Source organism: Halichoeres trimaculatus, unplaced genomic scaffold, assembly GCF_033239565.1.
Source record: "Halichoeres trimaculatus isolate MK-OKI-2021-1 unplaced genomic scaffold, fHalTri1.1 fHalTri1_scaffold_8, whole genome shotgun sequence".
NCBI lineage: Eukaryota > Metazoa > Chordata > Actinopteri > Labriformes > Labridae > Halichoeres > Halichoeres trimaculatus.
The window spans coordinates 20,962,919-20,987,390 of NW_027437186.1; the positions used below are offsets into that span (position 1 = coordinate 20,962,919).

The 24,472-nt window shown below is 39.8% G+C and overlaps 1 protein-coding gene across 1 annotated transcript in view; it reads left to right on the forward strand.

The window, feature by feature from the left end:
* Window positions 1–20,320, forward strand: part of srbd1 (S1 RNA binding domain 1) — a 58,378-nt gene extending 38,058 nt beyond the window's left edge. The window contains exons 18-22 of the mRNA XM_074676512.1: window positions 7,058–7,164; window positions 8,048–8,215; window positions 9,291–9,431; window positions 17,445–17,629; window positions 19,372–20,320. Coding sequence (XP_074532613.1) covers window positions 7,058–7,164; window positions 8,048–8,215; window positions 9,291–9,431; window positions 17,445–17,629; window positions 19,372–19,664 — 894 coding nt within the window. The 3' untranslated portion in view covers window positions 19,665–20,320. The remainder of the gene's footprint in view (window positions 1–7,057; window positions 7,165–8,047; window positions 8,216–9,290; window positions 9,432–17,444; window positions 17,630–19,371) is intronic.
* The last annotated feature ends 4,152 nt before the right edge of the window (window positions 20,321–24,472 follow it).

Sequence of the window (24,472 nt, forward strand, 5' to 3'; positions counted from 1 at the left end):
CACTACACAGATGATAAAGTAGGTTGTTTCAGGTACAGCTTTAGGGACTACAGGAGCTTTTTGACTCCATAAAATAAATAAATAAATAAATAAATGATCGTCCTGCAGAAAGAGGAATCTGTTTGAGTGGTTGAGTTTGTTGATCAGCAAGACTCTTGAGTGATGTCAGAGTGAAAGGTTCATATTTGCAGTTTCACATAGCAACAAATGCACAGTGGGAGTACATCTGAAAACATGGCTTTGTTTTTGTTTTGTTTTTTTTTTCTCCACACATTTTAAAAGTTTCAGAATTCAAGCACACCACAAAACTGAAATCTAAGCAAATTTTTACGCCTTATTTCCAGCAAAAAAACCCAGACTTTATAGGAGCCACATTCACTTGACAAATCCAGAAAATTAGAAGGCTATGGGATCAGAAAGAAAACAAGTAATCTACTCCAACCCTTATACACTAAACACCAGATATTTTGTTTTTACCCTTTACCAGCAATTCAGGTCTCATTTACCTCAATTTATCTCCTAGACAACTTTGTGCTAAAAATAAGACAAACACTTGCTAAGATATCGTTTTTTGCAGTGAAAGTTCTTAGTATTCTCAGGATAGAGGCAGCAGTTGTATATTATACAGGTTTAGTTGCCTCTCTTCATTGATTGGCATTAGTGTTTTGTAAGACTTACTGGCTGTGCTGCTATGTGTGGGCAATTTTTTCAGAGCCTAAATAACAGACTTGTTACACATCAACTTTATTTATAGCTCCAAATCATAACCTTTTTTTTTCTGGGCACTTCCCTATGGAGCAGATTTAGACTGTAATGTTTTATACTATTTATGAAGCCCAACAATTCCCACCATGAACAAGCGTTTGGCAACAGGGACAAGGAAAAAGTCCTTTGACAGACAGAACCCTTGAGCAGAACCAGGTTCTGGGTGGGCGAACATCTGCTCCAGTGAAACCAGCCAGTACTAAATTATAGAAGCAAAGGAAACACATGAAAGTGCTGCTCATGAAACGTGTTTTTAGGTCACTGACCTGAGAGTTACAGTGGAGGCTATTCTTGGAGAATGTTCAGTTCTTGGCAAGGACAACTCAGCATACCTTTAAACATAAGAATGTATGCATTTTGAAAAGACACTTGTCTGATTAAACGGTTCTTTTCATCAACTTTTTTGCTTGTGAAACATGAATAAGACACCCACAGGCTGGCAGACCCCTATGTGAAGTTATGTGGAAAGAAGTGCAATTTCAACAAAGAAAAATATGTTTCTCGTGCCGCTGAATGAAGGCAACAAAGGAAGCTTCTTCTTTCTGGTGGGATACATGCAGCCATGGCAGCTCTGGTGTGCTCCCAGTTGCTGTGAGTGTGAAGGGCATCATTTTGAAAGCAGCTATCAGTCCAAGGAACAATGTCATAGGTGGGTTAATCTGCATTTTGTCAATGTTTCTTGCTTATTTTCGGGTTTCCAAGGCTTATAAATTTTGGATTCTGACTGCAACAGCCTTACATTACAAAGAAAACCTGTTTCTGTGTTATAAAAATTGATATTTTTCAGGCTCTCAGTGAAAATACACACACAAAAGCCTGTTTTGGTTTCCGTTCTCTCTCCTTCCCACCACTCTTTTTTTCCTCTATCTCTCTTTGACTGACGTGTGGTAACACAGCAGCTTTTAAGTACTCAAGGTGCAGACAGAACCACTTTGTTCTTGTATGTTGGTTGGCTGGCTCCAGCTGGTTACCAGCCAAACCAAACATGACCTTCACACACAGGGATGCAGTCCATTGACTCTGGATGATTTTGAGGTTTGGGGGTCTGGGTGTCGGGATCGGGGAATGGGGGAGTCAAAGCTGTGTGAAATGAATGGAATTAGTCTTTGATTCTGTGAAACACCATTGGTAAAGTACTTTATAAACCTGTACATAACTCATACTTTCATGTCCTTTGATCCAGATTTGCTTGAACAGATCTTAGAAATGTTTTTTTTGTTTGTTGATTATGTTGGTTTTATACCTAATCGGATAATTTGAGTTACTTGCCTCCCATGTTTCAGCGTAAAATCACAGTCTGGTTTTTGAGCTACTTTTGTGTTCAACAGCGTTATCCGGTTTACCTCTATTCTGGATAACCAAAAGGCAAAAAAAAGAGACTTAAATTATGAGGTAAAAAGAAACAAGACGTCACACTCCATTTGTCCAGAAAGTGCCACTGTAACCTTAGAGGAGCACCAGGAGGGCCTCAGACTCTCTTATACTGAATTGTGTGTATGCATGTTTAATAGAGCAGAACTTGCATGCTTTTCTGAAACAGTAACTCTCCTGCACTCCAACTCTGTCACAGTAAATCACTGCTGCTGGAGCCAGAGACACACTACTGTGTGGTTTACAACAAACCGTGGCCTTCAAAATGAACCATCCTTCGTCTTATACCTTCTTCTGGATTGTGTGGTTTGTGTCCAGCCAGTTTAACCACTAGACTGGTTACTAATTCCTCTGAGTCTTATCAGATGGCTCAAAGGACCTGTACAGTGAACAGTGAGGAAAATATAGGTATTGTGGTACTCTTGTCCAGGCTGGGCAATAGTCGCAATTCATGAGTTTTAGATTAAAGCCTTTTTCTGGAGTTGATTTTGCTTCATGATCTTATCTCATAAATTTTGAGTGACCCTCAGGCTTAGTCTGTGCATGCTGTTTGTTACAATTGAGGCCACTTTTTATGTCTTTTTCTCTTTTCTTTTCAACAAATTCTCAGTTAAAGTTTCAGTTCATTTTCTTCATCCCCAGTTCAGCACAGTTATGCATAAAAGGGCACGGGCCCTTTTTGTTACCGGTTACATTTTCTCAGATGCCCTCCTGCAGCTCCCACCTCTCTAATGTTTCAATGAGAATGTGAGATCACATTCACACAGGTTTACAACTGGTAAAAACTCACACTGCAGAGCACACCTCCACCTTTCTCGTGTGAAAACATACTCTGGTGTGACATTACAGGTGATTTCCCTTTTCTCCTCCCTGACTACCTCTGCCAGCTCATGTCTCATCATTTTATGACGTATACTGTGGGTCACATGAGGAACCACTAGTGGTGCTGTATTCATGTTTTCCCCATGTGTTTGAAACAAAAGAACATCATCAGCCCGATCATCATCTCTGTAATACACAGAATAAAAGTTTCTGTGATGACAACGTAGAAGAAAACTTAACAGGAGAGAGATAGAGCGAAGGCTTAAGGCTAGAACAACAGTTGAGCTATTTGTGATAAGACAATGAGCACATGAAGCAGTTATCCTGCACTAGTCTATTCAAATTTGAGAGTCTATCTGTAAAATGAAAAAGTGAGGTCACATTTCCTTGCTTGGTGAGGTTGTAGCTGGTAGATGAGCACTAGTAGGACATAACCATAGACTGTATATAGAGTGGACAGCGTTATCATTGCACGGTTTTGAAGCCAAAATTCCCTGTCACAGGCGCAGCCATTGGCAGCAATTTCAGCCAGAGTCTGAGCAGTAGAGACGATGAGGGATTCTGGGAGAATCAGAGTGGAGTTGAGTGACAAAAATAATATATATGTTTTTTTCTTTCGCGAGTCTAATCACTTCTTGACTCCACCTCACGACATATTTTACAGTCCCCGGAAAAAATGTACCACAACAGCAGCTGTCAATCATCGTTGAACGTTACGTAATGCCTCGTTTTTAACCTCTTATAACTAATGAAAACGAAACTTTTCAGAAAAAAGAGGACTTGGATACAAGACAGCCAAATGATATCTTCAAATCACCACAACAATTGGACGTTAGAAACATTCTACGAGGTGTATTAATTTTTTTAAGTTTGACCACAGCCCATCTGGAATGGCTGGAAAGCTGGATTTTTCAACCTATACTGCAGCCAGCCACCAGGGGAAGCAGTTTTTGTGGAGACCTCACTTCGAGCTGAGCAAGCGTCCATTTTTTTCTAATAGACTTTGGACATAACAGGATTCACTCACATTACAGGTTACACCTTTCAGAGCACCCAGCTGTGACACTGAACAGATAGTCTGCTCACCTTCAGGACACTTAACTATGCTACAAACCAAGCAAACAATTGTCCTCACAACACCTTCAAGTGCCTCAGCCTCTGAAAAAAAGTGTTGTTAGCATGATATTAGTAGACCTTTCAATAACAGCATTCTGGAAATGAGAAGGGTTTTTTTTTTGTCTGTGTCTTGAGTTTCAACGATATTGTTTAATTATTTCAAAAAATTGCCCCATAGTTTTAATTTTCTACATGTTTATACAAAGATTTTGCAAGGACCATTGTTTTTTAAAGTGTTCTTATTAACACTAAAACAATATTCACATACTATCCCCAGTTTCAAATTAAACCTTTCTAAAAGCCACATGCATGCCACACTTGAGGAAACCAGCTCACATAATGTATGTTCACATGAGTTTTTTTTTCATCGTGCCTGCCGATGTGTCAACATTGTACTTGTGCTGCCATGTTCAAATACAAGTTTGATGATTGAAAAAACAGAAATTTAGTATGCTTCATTATTGACACCACATGCCAGAGGCGGACAAGATTAATGCTTGACTTCAAAGATTAGATATTGACACAGCATCCATATTAACTAGATCAATATACATATAAAAGCACGTCAATCATCTATGTTTGTTTGTAATTATAAATGTGATTCATAGCTTTTAGTTGCAGTAGTAGTTGTCTGCATGATATTTTAGCTACAAAGTTTCTCAGCAATGAACTGTGACAACTATATGTGATAATATCTATAATATATATGTGATAATATCTTTGGTCTCCAAAATTCCTGCATATTGTTCATCATTGGACTTTACTGAAATCTATAACTAAGAAATACCACCAAATGCTTTTTGAGTTACCAAGACATTCCAAACTGTTTGTAATCATAGGAATGTGTGTGTATAAGGTGTGTTTTTCTTCACTTGAACTCTGTCCTCATTTGTCCTGCTTGCCTCTTACTGCTGACAGTGGAGGCTGTGTTCACTGGCTGGTGTTGTTGTCATCTGTTTACAAGCCAGTGTTTGCTCATGATGCTTGATCATGTTACAAGACAACCTATGCCAGTGTCAGTCACGTACGAGGACATACACACACACTCACGCACACACACAGACACGCACACACACGCACACACGCGCACACACACGCACACACACGCACACACACGCACAGCTCATCAATGGTCTGGTTCAGGCTGCCGGCTAACCCTCGAACAGTTGCTGAGGCATCAGTCTCCAGATGAACCCTGAGGACAATGCTGTAACCCAGGGCTTCTGGCTCTGTATGAGCGACTGCTTCACCTCATACGACATCTTCAGTTCTATTTTCTGTTACATTTTGAGCACTTTTGTCAATGTTTTTAAGATAAGGAAAAATGTTTCATGATATATGGCATAGAGTCACAAATCATGTCCATAATCAGTCTCTTCTCCAATTCTTTTCCCAGTATTTCCATATTGGCTGTCCTTTCTGCACCTAATTTAGACAAAAAGTGCAGTTCTTGTGGAAAATATGTCCTTAGAAATGGGTGATTGGCTGGTAGTTAAAAAGCATGAAAAGTTCATTTTGAGGACCCTTGATTTTTGACTGTGAGCTTTGATAATGAGAAAACTGTGTGATCTGAAGAGAAAGTGTGGATTGGCCAAACTAAACAGTCTCCCTCTCTTCCTTTCTATTTTTCCTTCTGCTTTACCTTCCATCATTTTCCATGTGTCTGTTTCTTTCTCATCCTTTTTCTTAGTGTACCAAATGTCAATCAAACCTCTTTTTCATCCTTCATTTTTTTTTTCTGTATCTGTCTCCTTTTAAGGATTTGAGGACCAACTGTCCAGACACATGAGAATTCTTGTGCAGGGCTCTGTCTCATAGTTGATGAAGTAGGAAAATGTAAAGATTATGAAACAATTTAAATAAAGAATATCAAAAAACACTAGAGCACTAAAACACGATACGAGGGAGGTAATATATACAGGAACGGTGGGGATGTGATATATACACGATAATTAGAATATAGTACAGCTGGTGATGTGTACACAAGAGTTTAAGGAGGTTTATATGGGAATATTGCATGAATCTATGCTGCTCATTTGTCAGTTCTATCTTGAAAATGGGGTCTTTACTGAACCAAACAATATTTAATGATAAACAGCCAATATATGCTATAAAACAAATGGAATGGAACATAACACCTGAACATGCTTATTAAAAAGTGAACATTTTAATATAATGAGAGAACTCTATTAGCTGAAGTTTAGGCATCTTGAACTGCATAAGATAACATTGTCAGCTTTCCAATAGAGCTTATTTCTGAAACTCGAACTCTAACTACTGATTTCTGTTGTTTCATTAAAGGGGGGGTAGTTGACTTTTTATTTATGCTTCTTACTGTCCCTCTGTCGCCCCCTAGATAGTTTTAAATGACTTAAAAAATATCCTTATTTTCTCACTTTGGAGTTTAAGAAAACCCATTTTCAGCCTCTTTCTGTAATGCTTTATTATTAGCTGCTGTCTCTTTAAGGCTCCACGCTCCACAAACCCCCTTCCCTCTAACTGGCTGGTGGGGGCAGAGCTATGGGCAGTGTAGTGTTTGAGACTCACCTTGACAGCCAGTGTCACCTGAACCATTTAGGAGGTCTAATCCTTTCAGAAAGTCTAAAGAAAATCTTACTATTGCTATTTTCAGAACAGAGCATTTTGTTCAGTTTACCAACAGATTCAGGGATTTCTACTACATATGAATATGCAGTGGTTTGAAAATTGCACATTTAATATAAACATCCAGATTTATCACTTTATATACAAATTTAAAATATTTTGCATCTTACTCCTTCTTAAACTATAGATGAAAAAAATCATCCACTAGCAGACGAAATAGCTTTCTCACATGCATGGCTTGATTATCAAACAACATAACGACACAAACATGATCATTTTCTGATAATTCAGTTTTCAGTGTAATATCTCTTCAGTGGCTCTATTTGTGTATGTTTGCATGCATGTTAACCTTTTTTCCTCTGAATATGTTTTTTCACAGCATGATGTGGCGGCTGGAGCTCTGAAGGCAGCACTAGACGGTGTGGTGCAGGAGTGTGTCAGCTTTGTTGGGGTTGACATCAACATCTGCTCTGAGATACTGATGAGGTAAATGACACAAGAGAGCATTCTCACAGCTTCTCTTTTTTACACACACACACACACACACACACACACACACACACACACACACACACACACACACACACACACACACACAGTTTGTGCGACGAGACGAAGAGTGCTTAGACCCCTGACATACTTTCCCTCTGCAGTCACAACATGGCATAACTTCACTCACACGGAGGCACACACAAACACAGACAACCTGGCAGCTTTCTGTTGAAACTAATGCATAACTCCCCTGCCCTTATTTAGTACACTAACTGTAATCACCAGACAGGATTAGGCAATGTACACACACATCACTCAGAAATACACATGTAGAAATGTACTTGTTTGTATTAAGTCATAAATCGCCTTGGTTGTGCATGAATTTAATATATACAAGCCTTGCAGTGGACCCAAACAGTATAAAATGAGCTGGCGTTAGCTGCAGGGCAGGCATCAGGTCATCTGTTTACCTGTCTGCTCTGCAAGTGAGCTTTTTCCATTTCTGCCAGGCGTTATCCTGCACACACATACACATTAAACACTCACAGACGTGTTGATGACTGAAGTATTATGCTGAGTGTTGACATTGCTGCGTGTTTGAGTGCGAGTGAGTCACTCTGGATATTAACAGAGTTGGCCTAATTAAGTTTCAAATCACCTCTTTTCGTTGCCTGGCAAATACAAGACAGATTTACTCACCAGATATTTAAACGCCAGCTCAGAATCTGCATGTCTGTTTAATGTCATAGAGATCTGGTTTCCTAACTTTTCTGAACATTTGCATCCGAAGAAGAGCTCATCAATAAGCACAGATCTCACCTTGTCCCCAGAAATGATATTATTAAGTAGAATGTTCACTTGTTGTTATATTTTCCAGGCATGTTGCAGGTTTGAATGCAGGCAGAGCAAAGAGTATTGCCGAATGGAGAGAGCAGAATGGTCCCTTCAGCAACAGGGAACAGCTCAAACTGGTAAAAGGCATGGGACCCAAGAGCTACCAACAGTGTGCTGGCTTTATCAGAATCAACCCACTAACCATACACAGGTACACAGAGTTTACAGTATGCAAGAAAATAAATAACACAAATGATACTAATAACACTGAAAAATCCAACCTTAAAGAATTCAGAAATGATGTCAAATATTTTGTTGTGAAAATCAGCATCTTGCTCAACGGTTTTCATACTCTATGAAATGATGCTATGCTTCATCTCATAAAGGCAGTACTTGGAGCTTAGTATTTTTTAGTTAAAGGGACTGTGAGGAGGATCTGTTTGAATTTGAATGCAGAGTTATCTTTTTGCTGGGATTCATGCACACTGTCATGAAGATGTGACTTATGGTACTTATCAACAGTGACGCGGCACTGTTGTTTGAAACGTGAGCACAAGCAAACGTTGTAATTTTGTACCATAGTTTAGAAGTCCGGTGCTCTGAGACGTGTCCGTAATGTGTAACCTAGAGCTAACGTAACCTCACTCTTCATTTTATTGATAGAATCTCAAGTTTGAACAGACCACTGCAGAATAACTGCTTCGTGGGTTTGAGTGAACATGATCAAAGTTTAGCCTATGTTTCAGCCTTTTGCTCGTGTTTTAGCCTTTAGCTTGTGCTCTATCATGCTCCTGTTTCTCTTTCTAATGCTCACCTGTACTTTTTCTGTCTGACAGTTAGGCTCCAGTGTCACCGTCATTACAAAGTTAATCACAGAAATCATTTCCAGCAGAGAAAAATACAGATCTGTCTTCTCACTATTAAACTTTGTGATGTTGCCATCTACGTCCCGTAAATCAATCTGGTCCTTACTGACCCTCAAGCTAGAAAATAGAATTTAGAAATAACCTTTACTGGCACTGATATCGGCATATATCTCGAAGAGAGACTTTCTCAAGATCACTTGGAAACTCCTCACAGCCCCTCTAAGTAATTTAACAAATCTGCCCTATGGGTACTTTTGTAAGCCATGACAGTCAAAACCACAATCTGTTTAACAACCTTCTTACATTCTTGCTTAACTTCAGTCATTTTTTTCTCTATCTCATTCCATTAATGACTTTGGAATTAAAAAACTGGGCCCTAACAATATTCTTCTTTCAATTAATCTTTTGGCTCCAAAACAGCATCAAATCCTCATCTCACCCTGCATCAGAAGTGCCAGTGGCTAAGAAAGGCAAAGGAAAGTCTGGTGTCAACGTCCCCACCTCCTTTAACCCCCTGGATCAGACCTGCATCCACCCTGAGTCCTACAATGTGGCACACAGGTAGAGCACACACAAATCTACAAACACACACACTTTTACAGCTGCTAACCCACTGGCTTGAGCATGTTCAGACTAAGATGGAGTTGATTTTAACACCGTTCTCATATGGGGCTGGTTAAAGTGGTGCAGGACTCTGATTTGATTTACACAGACATGGGATACATGAGGAGGCGTTGGCTTTGTATGTGTGTATTTCTGTTTGACTGTGTGTGTCCTTGTGTGAGAAATGATTGTTAGTGCTGCTAAAGCTGATATCAAAAGCACATTGAACAACTGCCCAAGACTTGTATGTCCTGCCCATGTGTGTATGTGGTGTGTGAGAGAAACAGAGAAGGGAGGGTGGGCTTATTCTCCTGCAGCTGTAGTCACTCAACTGTGTTTAGTCTACATAAGTTCTGACACTAGAGGCTTTAAGCACCGCTCTCCTCATGTTGATGCGCCTTTAGTGGCCTCAGTGCATGTGTGTGGGTATGTCAATATGTGCCTTTATGTAAAGAGAGATTAATGCTGATTCAACAGAACTCTGTTTTTTGCTTATCTCCACTACTTCAGATCAGTGACAGCCAGCGTAGCTCTATCAGAGAAAGCGTTTATATTAATCAGTCGTTATCATCAAAAAGATTATAAGGGTCTTGATCAGGAGCTTTTGATTGTTTCTTTTGCTCTTTATTTCAATTTTTTCTTGTGTTCTTTATTTTAAACTTTCATTTTGTGTCTTATTTCTGTCTCATTTATTTCTTTCCCTCTGTTTGTATCTGATTATTTTTTCACTTTTTTATCATGCTTTTTCTTTTGCTTCTTTTATTTGCTTGTTTGTTTCTTTGTTTTTTCTTTGTTCTTTCCTTGTTTTTTTTCTTTCTTTCTTTCTTTCTTTCTTTCTTTCTTTCTTTCTTTTTTCTTTCTTTCTTTCTTTCTTTCTTTCTTTCTTTCTTTCTGTCTTTCTTTCTTTCCTTATTCTTTCTTTCTTTCTTTCTTTCTTTCTTTCTTTCTTTCTTTTTTCTTTCTTTCGTCATTAGGTATCTTTATTTGCTTATTTGTTTTGCTGTCTTTCTTTCTTTCTTTCTTTCTCTTTCTTTCATTCTTTCTTTCTTTCTTTCTGTCTTTCTTTTTTCTTTCTTTCTTTCTTCCTTCCTGTCTTTCTTTCTTTCTTACTTTCTTTCTTTCATTCTTTCTTTCTTTCTTTCTTTCTTTCTTTCTTTCTTTCTTTCTTTCTTTCTTTCTTTCTTCCTTCCTTTCTTTCTTTCTTTCTTTCTTACTTTCTTTCTTTCTTTCTTTCTTTTTTCTTTCGTCATTAGGTACCTTTTATTTGCTTATTTGTTTTGCTGTCTTTCTTTCTTTCTCTCTTTCTTTCTTTATCTTTCTTTCTTTCTTTCTTTCCTCATGAGATACCAAAATATGGGTGTCATAATCAGGCCCTTTAAATTGTCAGTCATCTATACTTTCTGTTCACTCGACTATGAATTATGTGAGTGTTTTTATGTAGCAGAAATTTTAACAACCACTCAGTTAATTTTAATTTCAGGTTGCATATTCAAATTTGAAATTTTGATTTTTTATTTCAGCTTCTTTAGAATGTGAAAACGGTTAAAAGAAAAATCTGAAAAACTTGCAGGTTTCAAATAAGTTTAAAAAATCTACATCATATCAAATTTAATTTTGTGTCCTCACATGTGGGGACTTGTGTAATGGCAGTGTGTCTGTTCTGGTTACTTCATTGCTTTTCTAAATCTTTGTTTTAGTTTTAGCACCCTGTATTTAGTTACATAAGTGGTAGTATGTTCCCATAAAGTCAGTCTTACTGTTCGCATCTCTTTTTACTCTTCCCTATATCATAAAATCCTCTCCTGTTTCCCATCAGTCCAGTTATTAATGTTATGTGTTTCCTCTTGCTGTTCAGTAGTTGTTATAATGTCAGGTCTATCAGAGGGCCCCTCATGCCTCTGCAGACTGACTATTGTACATTAGAGGTTTGCTGAGTGTAATTTGGCTGCTTCTCAAACAAGCTGTCAACCTCACACCTATAATTTCAAACTTTTATTTGAAAGTACAACTATCTTTCTTGACGGCTTTTGATAAATGGCAGAGAGAACGATCTTTGAGTTAAGAATTCAAACTCAAAGTCAGCTAATCTTCGACAAGGATGCATGATTCACCTGACTTAGAGATTTGGTGTCCTGTTTGCAAAAGATCTTTTCAGAATCAGCATTACATCATGCGAATGACTCAGTTTGACACCAGTTTCACTCCTAAATGCATAAAGAATATCACTGAGATGCCTCACTGCTCTTCCCACATCCTCACCTCCAGCCGATGCAAACAGGAGGATGAGGGGGGAGCGATTGTGGAGGAATGTCGTTTGTGTGTCTTTACAGTGTATAAGGAATATCAGGTTCATCACATTAGAGAAACTGGATCCTCCATTACTGCACACAGCCCACACATTGCCCTCTCTCTGTAACCAAATACAACACACACACACACACACACACACACACACACACACACACACACACACACACACACACAAGAACACAAAGACCCACGCACCATTTACTCATCTGTGTTTCTGAAGTAGACTGTGAACAGTGTCTTTCATATGTGGCCGGGAAATTTTCCTAAAATGTGTTGTACTAAACTTTTTTGTCACGTTAAAATATTAACATATTTTTTTAATGCTTTGTTGTCCACTTCATGAAATATGTATTATGTTACTCAAAGATGACATGGGGGAGGGGATCCGCTCTGTGGCAAAAATTCTCTGATATGTAACAGTTGGGGCCTAATATTTCCATAATGAAAGACAGAGTGGGCTCTCGCTGAGGACCTGAATAAAATCGGTATCCTAGCCCACCCAACCACTCATTCACTCTCACACACACACGCATGCACATACACATTGTTTGTAATTACGGGACTATGCACCACTGTTGGGTTCGTACTTCCAAAGTCTCTGGACTTCTGGTTCCCCTTAAATAATAACATACACTGCTGGGAACTGAGAAGGGCAACACACTCACACCTGGAAGTCTCACCACCCACCACCCACCACCACCCAAACCATATAAAGATTCAGGCTGCCACTAATCCAACAGGACGTTAAAGGGATAGTTCAGTTTTTTTGAAGTGGGGTTGTAGTGGAAACATCCACAGACACTGGACATCAAGATAGAGTCGGAAATACTCAGTGGTGTAAATGTCTGAGCTGTGACTCAATGCCCATGGATGCTGAGTGTTACTGCTGTCACGAGTGGAACTTGGTTACAGACACTCTTCAGGATTTGTCTGAGGACACTGCTGGCTCTCAAGCCGTCTGTATAACTCATCACACAGATTTCCCTGCTCTTCTAAATTCTGGAGTATCCTGTAACAGCAACAACAACAACAACAACAGTCATGGCAGCAGTAACACTCAGCATCTTGATGTCCAGTGTCTGCGGATGTTTCCTCTGTATTCCTTTCAGTCGCCATCTGTAGCAGCTCCTCTTCTGTGTGCTCCGGTTCATACAGGTATCCTTTTTTGGTTCCAAAGTGAATGAAACTTCTTCGTCGCTGTCATAGTCACTCATTTTGAATTTCCTACGCTGCCTCATAATCCTTCGAGTACAAACAAAAGAATTACGATACTTGATCAAACTTACACGAGGCTACAACCAGCGCCCGAAGCATAGCTTGTTTACATTCCCTACAGCTGAAAGGAGGAGGGGGGACGGAGCGCACTAGCGCTGCGCGGAAGGATAAATGACCAGTTAGTTAGGTCCGGATAAATGTTTATATTTCCGAAGACTGAATGCACTTAAAAAATATTTTATGTTGCGTACTCTTAAACTGTGGTATTACTTTTTGATTTTAGTTCTTGTAGACAGAGAAAATAGCCTTTGAATTTGGTACGGTCTTTCCCTGTTAGCGTCTATTTCCTCGTCACCATCGATTACAGTCTGTGTCTTACTGAGGGAGAGGAGACAACTTTCTACTGTATCTAATGTCCGTAGTGGTCACATAGAGCTCATACAACCCACTTCAAAAAAACTGAACTATCCCTTTAACTTTCATCTCCTCTCCTCTCAGATTCAGATTCAGATTCAGACAACTTCATTAATCCCACTTGGGGCAATTTGTGTGGAGCAGATTGCACAAGAACGATACACAAACAGAAACAAGGAAAAGTTGACATAAAAGCAACCGTAAAAAAAAAATACACAAGGGGTTATAAGTTAAGAACATAAAAAGACTAAAGGAGATAATGACACTGCGCAAGGTTAAAAGTCAGTCCGACTGAATAAATACAAGTTCCAATAAATAAATAGAGTAAAAGATAAGACATCGTTAAGAAGAATTCAGTAATCTAATTGCAGAGGGGATGGACGACTTAGAATAAGTGTATGTTTCACAAGCAGGTGAAACAAAGCCACACTATGAAGAAAACAAGCAGAATTTGCTGAAAACGATATAAGTTGGAGAGGCTTCTCAGCCTTTCCCGTTGTCTGCTGCTTGCAGGGTGAGTTGTAGTCACTCTGTTTTACACTAGTTATCTTGAAGCAGATTTGAACAATCTTTTTCAGACTGTTACGGTCTTTGACAGAGAGCTTAAAAGGTAAACAGATAAAAGGAAAACAAGGGAGACTCTCAATAAAAGACTGTTAGAAATGACAAAGTATTGTGTTTCCTTAAAGGTGAATGCTCTGTTGTTCCCTCTTCAAGATTGACTCAGTGGTATAACATCAAATTTAAGTTGGTCGCCCAAATATATACCCAGGTATTTGTAAGACCCAACAATCTCCATATTAATGCTGTGTATGATGCACTCTGTGGCTGTCCCCCCTTTTTCGTCTGAAATCAAAGACAAGCTCCTCAGTTTCTGTGACATTTAGCTCAAAGAAGTTGTTATCACACCAAGATCTCATCTCATCTCCTCTCCTCTCCTCTCCTCTCCTCTCCTCTCCTCTCCTCTCCTCTCCTCTCCTCTCCTCTCCTCTCCTCTCCTCTCCTCTCCTCTCCTCTCCTCTCCTCTCCTCTCCTCTCCTCTCCTCTCCTCTCCTCTCCTCTCCTCTCCTCTATTGCATAAAAAAATCCTTCACCCAACACTGGAAGTCTTGGTGACATCCTTTTCCCTATATTTCCAGTCAAACGATATGTTTCCTTTGAGTGTCTTTAAGGAGTTTTAAATTTGAAAGTGAAACTTATGATATACTTTTTCTTGTCATACTCTACTAGGAAAAATAATATTCCTCCTGTGCTGCATTTTATACCCCAGGGCTGCTGGAGAGGACCTTCCTTGTGCTATTTTCAGACTATTTTTGTGTTTTTATGAAATCTGACAGGAATGAAAGAAACAGAAACAGAAAGGAATTAAAGCAACAAAGGTCCCAGGATGGATTCAAACCATGAGGGCAACATGATATCAGTCTTAAATCTCCTAGGCCACCAAGATGCAAGTATTTCTTTTCCTGTTAAGAGATATATGGCTGGAAAATCGAGCAGCCGAGGGAGAGACAGGAGAAAAGATCCTAGTGTTAGACAGGCATCCATGTTGGCCCAAAGGTGCTGTTTCACCACTAAGCCATTCCTGGCACAAACACAGCTTCTATTTTACACCAATCCCACTTGCTGGTGTTGAGGGATTGATTCCGCTCGTCTCCTGCTCTTGGACTGTAGTCTGTGACACTGCTGGCAGGGGGCCTGTCTGCTCACAGCTGTCTCATACATAGTTTGTACACAAGCCGTGTCCCGTTACGTCCGCACTGTCCCCGCCACTGCCAAACGAGCATTTCTGAACAACATTGTGTATGAATCAACTTTGTGTGAGTGTATGCTCCTGTATGTGTGCAGCCACCTGTTCTGTCCATCACTGGGGGGGAGACAGCTGCGGAGTCTGTATGGCGTCAGGCTGCCAGTGAGCGACATCCATCACAGACGTTATCCGGCTGGTTCGAACACATGCATAGAGGCAAATGCATCCACATCCATCACCAGCTGGAGAGAGTGCCTACTGTAAATGATATATACAGTGCGCTCAATAGTCATAATATTTTCCATCCCCATCACTAAGTCTGTTTATAATTTGGACTAGTTAGTTTGGATTTTAATTCAGGGCTCTGTGAGTTATAAATGGTGCAACCTGACTGACTGTCTAGACATTTTGGAGGTGGGACATCCTGCTAGAAGAAAGTGACAGAGGGAGATTTTTCCAGGCAGTTGACCGATGAACAAACACTCCAACCTGAGCAGAGTGGAGGCAGTTTCATGAGAGAAGGTGTCAGGGCGTTTACAGCCCACTGTGGGTTTACCTGATTTAATAGGGGGTGAAATAAATGTGTGTATTTGTGCTTTCAGAAAAGAAAAGCTGCACCTCAGCACCTCATGACTTGGGGTGTAATTACTCCCACACCTCTTCTGTTCCCCCTTCCTTTCCCTCCCTCCAGCTACTTCTCACTTTACCTGTGTTAGCCTAGCTTTTCCCTCTCTTCATCCTGCAGCTATTTCATCCTTGCCATTCACTTTAACTTTGTTTCGATGGCTTCTTCTTCTTTTTTATTGTGATACTCTTTATACCCATGGTTCTCTCAAGCCTGTCATAAAAATCTAGCGTCTCCTGTTCTTTTCTTGTCTCTAATCTTTTCCACACAGCCTGATGTCTGGATACTAAAGTGTAAACCCAGCTGGCAATTTTATCCTTGTGTATTAACAACAGTGTTGCCACAGTTACTTTAAAAAAGTAATCTGATTACTGATTACTGATTACTCCTTCAAAAAGTAACTTAGTTATATTACTGACTACTTGATTTTAAAAGTAACTAAGTTAGATTACAAGTTATTTTGGTAGTTACTTTCAGCAGCTGCCGGCAACACCTACAGCTGCATAATTTGGCAAAAATTGTACAATGCAATTAAAATGAATTATAATATGAGCCCACATGTTTTGTTTTAAAGGAACATGCAGACATTGGTAGTTGTAAAACGTGTACTTTACGATTAAAAACAAAAATATTCATTTTACACATTTAGAATTTCAAAATACAACTAACGAATGCTTTTACAGCACCATTTTTGGTACACTACGCAATTTTTTATATAAATTATTTCCTTTTTATTTATTTCTTATTTTTTTGTGGGGGGGGGGGGGGGGGTCTAGTTTGGTTTTTATCAGTTTTATTTTTCTTAAAGCTGTAGTTTATTGAACCTGTATTTGTAATAAAACAAGCAAAAATAAATGTTGCTGCAGTGTGGGCTCACATAATCCTCATTACCCTGCTCAGGGCCCCCCAGTCTAAAATGTCTGGGCACACCCCTGCTTGCCACCGGGTGCCTCGTTGTAGCCTACGTTATGTTGCTCTGCTCCTCAGCGGATGGATTTATGCTAAACGGAGGGTTCAGCTCTTGGAATAGAGGGAGTTACAATGAAAGACAGGACTCACTTTTCCCCAGGTAAAAATCAAACAACTTCTCGAGCGTTTATGGCCACAGTGCGCTGATCTCTCTCTGATTGATTCCTAAATGTTTGAGTCAAATATCTTAAGCAAACTGCCAATGCAGAGTGAACAACGGACCATAATATTATCATCTTTAGCTGACACAAACTCAAAACAGTGACCGTGTTTCCAGCTAGAACATGAACATCTCTCCTCTCCTCCTCTGTTTACGTTTGTGTCGCTGGCTGCTATTACTCGTGAGTTGTCCTCATGCTGAAAACCTGATGAACATGCGACTCCCGTCACTCCCCGAGACACAAGAAAAAAGCATTTAGATTTTTTTACATAAAAAATGAAGAAAAGTAGCATAAAGTAACGCACAGTGAGTTGAACAAGTAACTTTAATCTGATTACTGGTTTGGTAATTGTAACCTGTTAGATTACTCGCTACTGAAAAAGGTGGTGAAATCAGGGTAACGCGTTACTGGCAACACTGATTAACAACATATCATGTTGATAAACCAAAATTTGTTTAATTCATTAATCAAAAAATAAATAAATAAATAAAAAATAAACTGAAATATTTGCACACTTAATCTCTTCTCAGGTTGCTGTCCTTTGTGGGTTTGAGTGCAGACCAGATTGGTACCACTGGCCTGCAAAAGTGTGTGGAGAGCAAGATGAAGACCAGCAGTGTGGAAGAACTAGCCAGGACTTTAGACACCACACCTGAGACCCTGAAAATCATCATAGACGGCCTCACACAGCCTCCTGGGTTTGACATACGTCAAGGTAAGACTCCTGCCACTCACAGCCATTTGGACTTGCTGATATCAGCTAAGTTCAGACACACGCAGTGAAAGAAAATAAAAACGGTAAGACCCAAGCAATCTCTCATACACAGGTATTAAAAACGAAATGTGATTTTTATCATGTTGCAGAAGTCCTTATCAGTCACACCACAATTAAATGCTCATTGCTCACTTAGGCTTCACCTAAGCATACATCTGTTATTACTGAACACATTTTTAGTGAACTTATCTAACTTATCAGAAAATATTATTCCTTTGAATCATATAAAGTTTCATTGTCTGCATTCTTCTTGAACTAAGAAGTCACAATGGCTTCTTTTCTCTCATCTTTCCTCCATGATTTCCTTCACAGTTCCCTTTAGACTGGTAGAAATTTAAACTTTATTCATTCACTTCTCTGACTGGTTTGGTAGTTAAAACACACACTGACTTTTCTTGTGCATTCATTATGAAACATAAAACGCATGTCTTGGCGGTGTAACTTGACCTGATCCGACAGTGCGGTGGCTTCCTCCCAGTGGCCCAACAACACAATGTTTCTGACGGGGAGTGATGGCTCCAACAGACTGTGTTGTTGGACAGAAAATCTTTGAAGACCTGAAAAAACACAAAGACCTCTGTTTTTCTCCTTAATCCTACACTCTTAGCTCAGGCACACAAAGATATGCAACTTATACTTCTTAATCCTCAAGAGTTTTGTTGTAGCTCAAATTGTTTTATTTTAAAGAGAAAGCAGAGCATTTTTCATAGCTGGATCAAAGAAATCGCAAAAATAACTTGCACTTTTCACCAAAAAATAAAAACATATTAAAGAGATTTTCTCTTTGCTTTCAAGTATGAGTAAACTCTGATACTGCTATATCGAAAAAAAAAGAGTCCTCTTGGCTCTTTTTTTTTTACAAAGCCCACAATGGGTGTTCTTAACCTCAGTACAATTTTATCCAAATCATTTAAGGAAAATCAATTTCTAGAAAAAAAGTTAGTTAATAATATTTGGCTGATGTTGCAAAGTTTAACATCTTGCTCTAATCTTGTAGAATCAAAGCAAATATAAAAGCGCTAATGAACGAAGCAACAAACATTACCACCTCTAAATTTTTTGAGAGCTCAGCCTGTCAAGAGAATTTCTTTTGACCAGGCTCTCCACTGTAGTACAGTCCCTCACACGAAGAGGAAAGATGTCACGCCTGGACAGCCAGTCCCTGCTGGCCAACTCTTCCTAAAACGAAGGAACGCAGCCCCAAGGTTCATTCCCAGGTTGGCCCGATTTGGTTGCAGCACACTACGCTTGGCCTCCACGCCAGTGCTCAGCTGAGTAAACAGATGGGCCGAGGCTACCACATGAAATCAGTGCTGAGGGGAGGATAATTGGACCAGAGTATTTCCTGGGGCATGAGTCTTCCTTGTTTGTGTTAATGCTACAGAAAGGAAAAAAGATATCTGATGAACAGGCCAAACAGACAGAGAGGGGAGAATGCTGAGGAATGTGGAAGTATGCAGACACAAGTATTGGGTTTCTGCTGGAAATGTAATATCTGTTAGTCATTTCTGCCCCATCCCCTTGCTTTCCTGCACCCCCCTTTCCTCTCCATCCCCTCATCAAATACATCTGAGCCACATACCATCCTTACCTTTTGCAGCCATGAATCCCTCTCCCTCACTTCCATCAAACCAACTCATCTCTTTTGACACATTTTTTCTCCTTTTTTTTGCCATCCCCAGATTTTGGGCAGGCGGACTTTAAGCGGGGTGTTGTGTCCATGAGTGATCTGCGGGTGGGTGCGGTGCTGACAGGCCGGGTGGACAACACAGCTCTGTTTGGGGCTTTCGTAGATATTGGTGTTGGTCGCTCAGGTCTTATCCACAAGAGCCGCATCACCCCGGACAAACTGCCTGACAGCCAGCGCAGGCGCAGCCTGGCTCTGGGACCTGGGGAACGGGTGGAGGTCCGGGTACTAAATGTGGACTCTCAGAGGGGAAAGATCGGCCTCGACCTGATCCGGATCCTGAAGTAGAAACACTCAATTCCCATGATGATATCACATATTTTGATTGGATTTTTACAGGAAAAGAAGTTACCAATTGACCAAATGCTTCAATTGTTGTGATGATAGGTCAAGGCAGATTTTATGAGCACGTTGGCAGAGCTGAGTTGGCATTTTAGCAGGGAGCCTGTAAAGGGAGTACTACAGTGATACAGTTTTATTTAAATCAAGGCTGTTTGTCATCGAAACAGTCCAACGCTGAACAGTCCTGGTGAGTATGATTGACCCAAACTACCGTAAAGGTGATGGATTTACTCCCCATTAGGTCATAGTGTGAGGCAGCACTCGCATTATTGTAAACAATGGTTTGAAACAAACACTAAAACTCTTCCTGTCTGCCAAGTTATTGGCAGTCAGCACACACTGCTGATCATCAGATCATCAGAGGAAGCTTTGGTCATATGCCTTGAACCCATAACTACTTGCACTTTAGCAGTACTGATTTTGGACTTTTATTTAAGCTTCTCATGTTTATTTTCTATAAAAAAAATATGAATAATATTCATAAGTTCTTATTCTCTTTCACTTACATGTGTTAATTTTTTTGAAGAAATTGTATTTGTAATGTTCTGAACAGTTTGGAAGTATTTATGTTTTTGTAATCTAGAGCAGACTTTGTTTTTTTTTGCACTTGAATAATTATAATAATAACAGAAAGGTTCAACATGTTACTTCAAGCAGTTCTGAAACTGATTAGCTTCATTAGCTGAATTAAAATATGTCTCTTAAGAAATAAAATATTTCCTGCTTACCTTTCACTCTCATGTAGATTCAGTCAAAATGAAGATTTCTGCAAGTTACAGCTGGAAAATCTGAGTCACACTGGGAAAAAGTGGCATGGTATAAAGTTAAGAGGTGAGGTAGGTTGTAGAAACAGATCATGAGACTGTGAAGCAATGAAAAGGGTAAAAAAGACTCAGAGGGTTTTATTTATTGAAGGTGTTTGTCACCTTTGAGTTCACTAAATCAGCACAAATGAGACAAAAATACAGTTTAAATCACAAAGCTCATTGACATTTTAATACATCCAAACTGTTTTACCCATAGTTTTTCTTCCAAAAATAAAAAAAGGGAGAAAATGTAGAGTTAGTTGACTAGACGGGGGATGGGTGGAGATGGGGAGAAAAAGAAGGAGGAGGAGGAGGAGGAGGGACTGCTTGTATCTCCCAGACTGCAGTAAAGCCTGCAGGCTTTTGAGGCATGGTCCCAGACACAATTATCCCAGGACACACACACATACACAAACACACGCTAATCAGCTGCTTCAAAATTAATCCCAGACTCCCCATCCACATTATCTAATTTGTTTATTTTTATGAAACTGGAATGAATAAAAAAAATACATAAACTAGGACTGTGAGAAAGCCCAAGGTCCCCTGTGCTAAACATCAGACTGAATGCAGAATACCTAATCACTGTTAGTGCTGCAGCTTCTCTACCTCCCCTCGGAGCAACAAATAGAAGGTATTGTGGACTCTCAAACACAAAGAGATGTTCGATCAAAATTAATCAAAAGTGGCAGTTTGTGTAGCAATGATCTGAGCAGACAGCAGACATACAGACTAGATTTACATTCTGCATTTCATTGTCTGACTTTCATTTTCCAGTCAAGGTGCCGTCTTGTAGTTGACGTTAACTCCTTTTGTCATTTTGTTGTCTTTTCTTTGTGTTGATCTCATATACTGCAGCCGGGTACAATCTCTTGTTTGAAAGTTTCCACTGTGTTTTTGTACACTCATGTATTCCTCTTCGAAGACACAGTTTCCCACAGCATCGTTCCTTCTTTTCTCGCCTTTAATTTTCCTCCCTCCGCTAAACGTGAGCACACAGACGGGACAGGCAATCTGGCAGCCAGTGACTGCTGCCCCTCAGTGTTTGTCAAACACTGACCAGTAATGAGCCGTTGATAAGAAGAAGAGTGACTGCAGGAGTGGGTCTCTGTTGCTGCACTTGTTCACAGCTGTTGTGTTATGGCGTGAGCTCAGGTGTGCTTTGAGGTTTTGTTGAAATGTGAGGAAAATTGATGGTTAGCATGAAACATCTTTGCTATTTGTTGTTTCATAAGTCCTAGGCTACAACAAGTCAAGGAAAAATAAACTCAAGTTGTCATGCAGGGCTCTATTCTATCATCTTTTCTTCCAAGATCCAGCCGTGGAGTCACAGGTGGATAAAGAAACAACGTTTTCGAACTTTTTCACACAGCAGAGTAAGTGGTGATCACAGCTAGCAACTCTCCTGCTAAGCAAACACTGAGTAAAGAATAGCTTTCTCTGTTGATCTCTTATTCCCTGGACCACCTGTCTAAAGAACAGGAGAAGAAATATTAACACAAGAAACAACTGCTAGAGGCTGCAACTTTTTTTTTTTGTTACAACCAACAATTTCAGTGAGTAATTGACTGACAAGGATATTTGCCATGTCTCTGTTTAATCTAAAACAGTTAAGACAAGATGAGGAAAAAAGCAGGAAAGTTATGCAAATGTTTTAGAGTTGAAATATTAAAACAGACCATGATATAAGGGTGTTATGTAAATAATGCAGTGAATGTTAAAATAGAACAAAATCATCGATGCACAGTCAATTGTGTATAAGGATTTTTTTCAGCCTGTCCTTGCTGAATGAACGTAATAATAATTTCGTAATCACTATGATGAATAGGTTGACTAAATCAAGTATACCTGCTTTGGAAAAGCAAAACACCTCCAGTTCAAGCGCCTGTGTTTTGTGCTCTCTCTGCTTCTTTTCTTTTCTGTTATTCCATGCCTATGGTTGCCACAGTGTGATTGCGATGCTAAGTGCTGGTTTCTCTTTCCAACAGAAAATAACTCCAGGTTAGTGGTGTGACCACTGACATCAATACGCTCTCCCTTTGGCTACACATGCAACTTCTGTGTGAGGAGCTACACTCTGAGGTCTACACACGCTCGCTCTGACAGTGTTAGCAGAGATTGCACTCGCATGTTGACTCACAACATCTGGTGGGGGAGTAAATAGGCTTTTCACTTTCTGAAACCAGCTGTTTAGCAATTTCCCACCTTGCTGCCTTTATGAATAGTGGCCCTGTAGAACAGAAAGATACAACCAATTCTTTGAACAGTCCGAAATATTGGCTGTATTTACAGTGCATCCGGAAAGTATTCACTTTTTCCTCATTTTATGTTGCAGCTTCATTTCACAATGGAATAAATTCATTTTCCCTCTAAATTCTACACACAACATCCCATAATGACAAGGTGAAACGTATGCAAATTTATTAAAAATAAACTAAGAAATCACGTGTACATAGGTATTTACAGCCTTTCCCACAAAGCTCTAAATTGAGCTCAGGTGCATCATGGTTCCACTGAACATCCTTGAGATGTTCCTACAGCTTAGTTGGAATCTACCAAGTCCAGAACCACCAGGACTCTTCCTGGACACCCGTCTTCACTGAGCAATCAGGTGAGAAAGGCCTTAGTCAGGGAGTTGGACAAGAACCTGATGCTCACACTTCCAGAGCTCCAGATTTTTAAACAAAAAAAGAAAAATTTTGAGATTACTTCACGGTTCTTATCAGTTCTAAAAAACTCCAAATGTCTTTCTGTAATGAGACTGATGATTACCCAGCCGGGGAAAAGCAAGACATGGAAAGTCCACTTAGGTTACTATAGTGCTTTAAAGACATTTTTCAAATTTTTGACATTTCATCATTTTGATGGATTGTGCATTAAAGACAGTTACAAAGTATCTTTATACATTTACAGTTCTACAGTTTTATTTAGCAGATGCTTTTATCCAAATCAACAATCAACACAAGCAAGAATTGAGGCCCCGATTACACGGCACGTTTATCCGAAAATGCTTAAAAGCAGTGAAAAAAAATCTGCGTTTACACGGAAGTACTGCGAGACTGAAACATAGGCTGTATAAAACATGGACGTAGTCTTGCCAGCATCACCCGTCTGTTTCTGTAATGGAAAATGAAGCACATCGGCTATAGCTGCCATATTCATAGTGGCAAGGGCTTCGCCTACAGCCATAGGGTGCCTGACAGTCACGTGACCCTCAGCTGTGCCTCTTATTGGGGGAGCTCTCGATCTTAATATCCGCTGAACGACTGAGTTAGAAAAAAATTCACACCCCGTACAGTGTGTACTGATAGTAAAATTAGCGACTCAGACAGGAAACGTTTTTTGAACCAGGCTGTAAATAGGTTAATTTCTGCTTTGAAAATGGCTTTTTTTTTGGCTTGGTGTGTATGTGACTTCTGGTACTTCCGGAGCTAGCCTCAAGCAAACACTTGAGAAACAGCAGATTTTAGCACTTCAGCATTGTCTCATATTCTTAGACCGGAGGTTGCCGCTTGTACTGAAAACGCTGTAGTAGGCATGCTAGGCCTGTAGTTGGCGCTATAACTGTCTTGTCTAGAGGCCGCATTTGTTTGGTCTCCACCAAAGTAGAACTGAGCTGATCATCTGGTATTTTGGTGAATACTAAGTGCAACAGATGCTCATTTTGTATAAAGACAGTCAGCAGATACAGCAGATAGAGCAACACAAGCACAGCACAGTAGTCTGCGCTGATCGTAACAACGGTACTGTTGGACTGTCGTATGTGCAAAGTACGAAGTGGAGTGTGACGTCAGCATTTCCTCGGAAAACCCCTGGCTTACTGTTTACATGGCTCTGGTGTCGGCAGCGTTTCAGAAAAAGTCCACTCTGGAGGCTGTTTTCAAAAGTAATGTTTTAGGTCGGCTAAAATGCTGTTTTCGTGTAAACGAGAGGTCGAAATGCAACAAA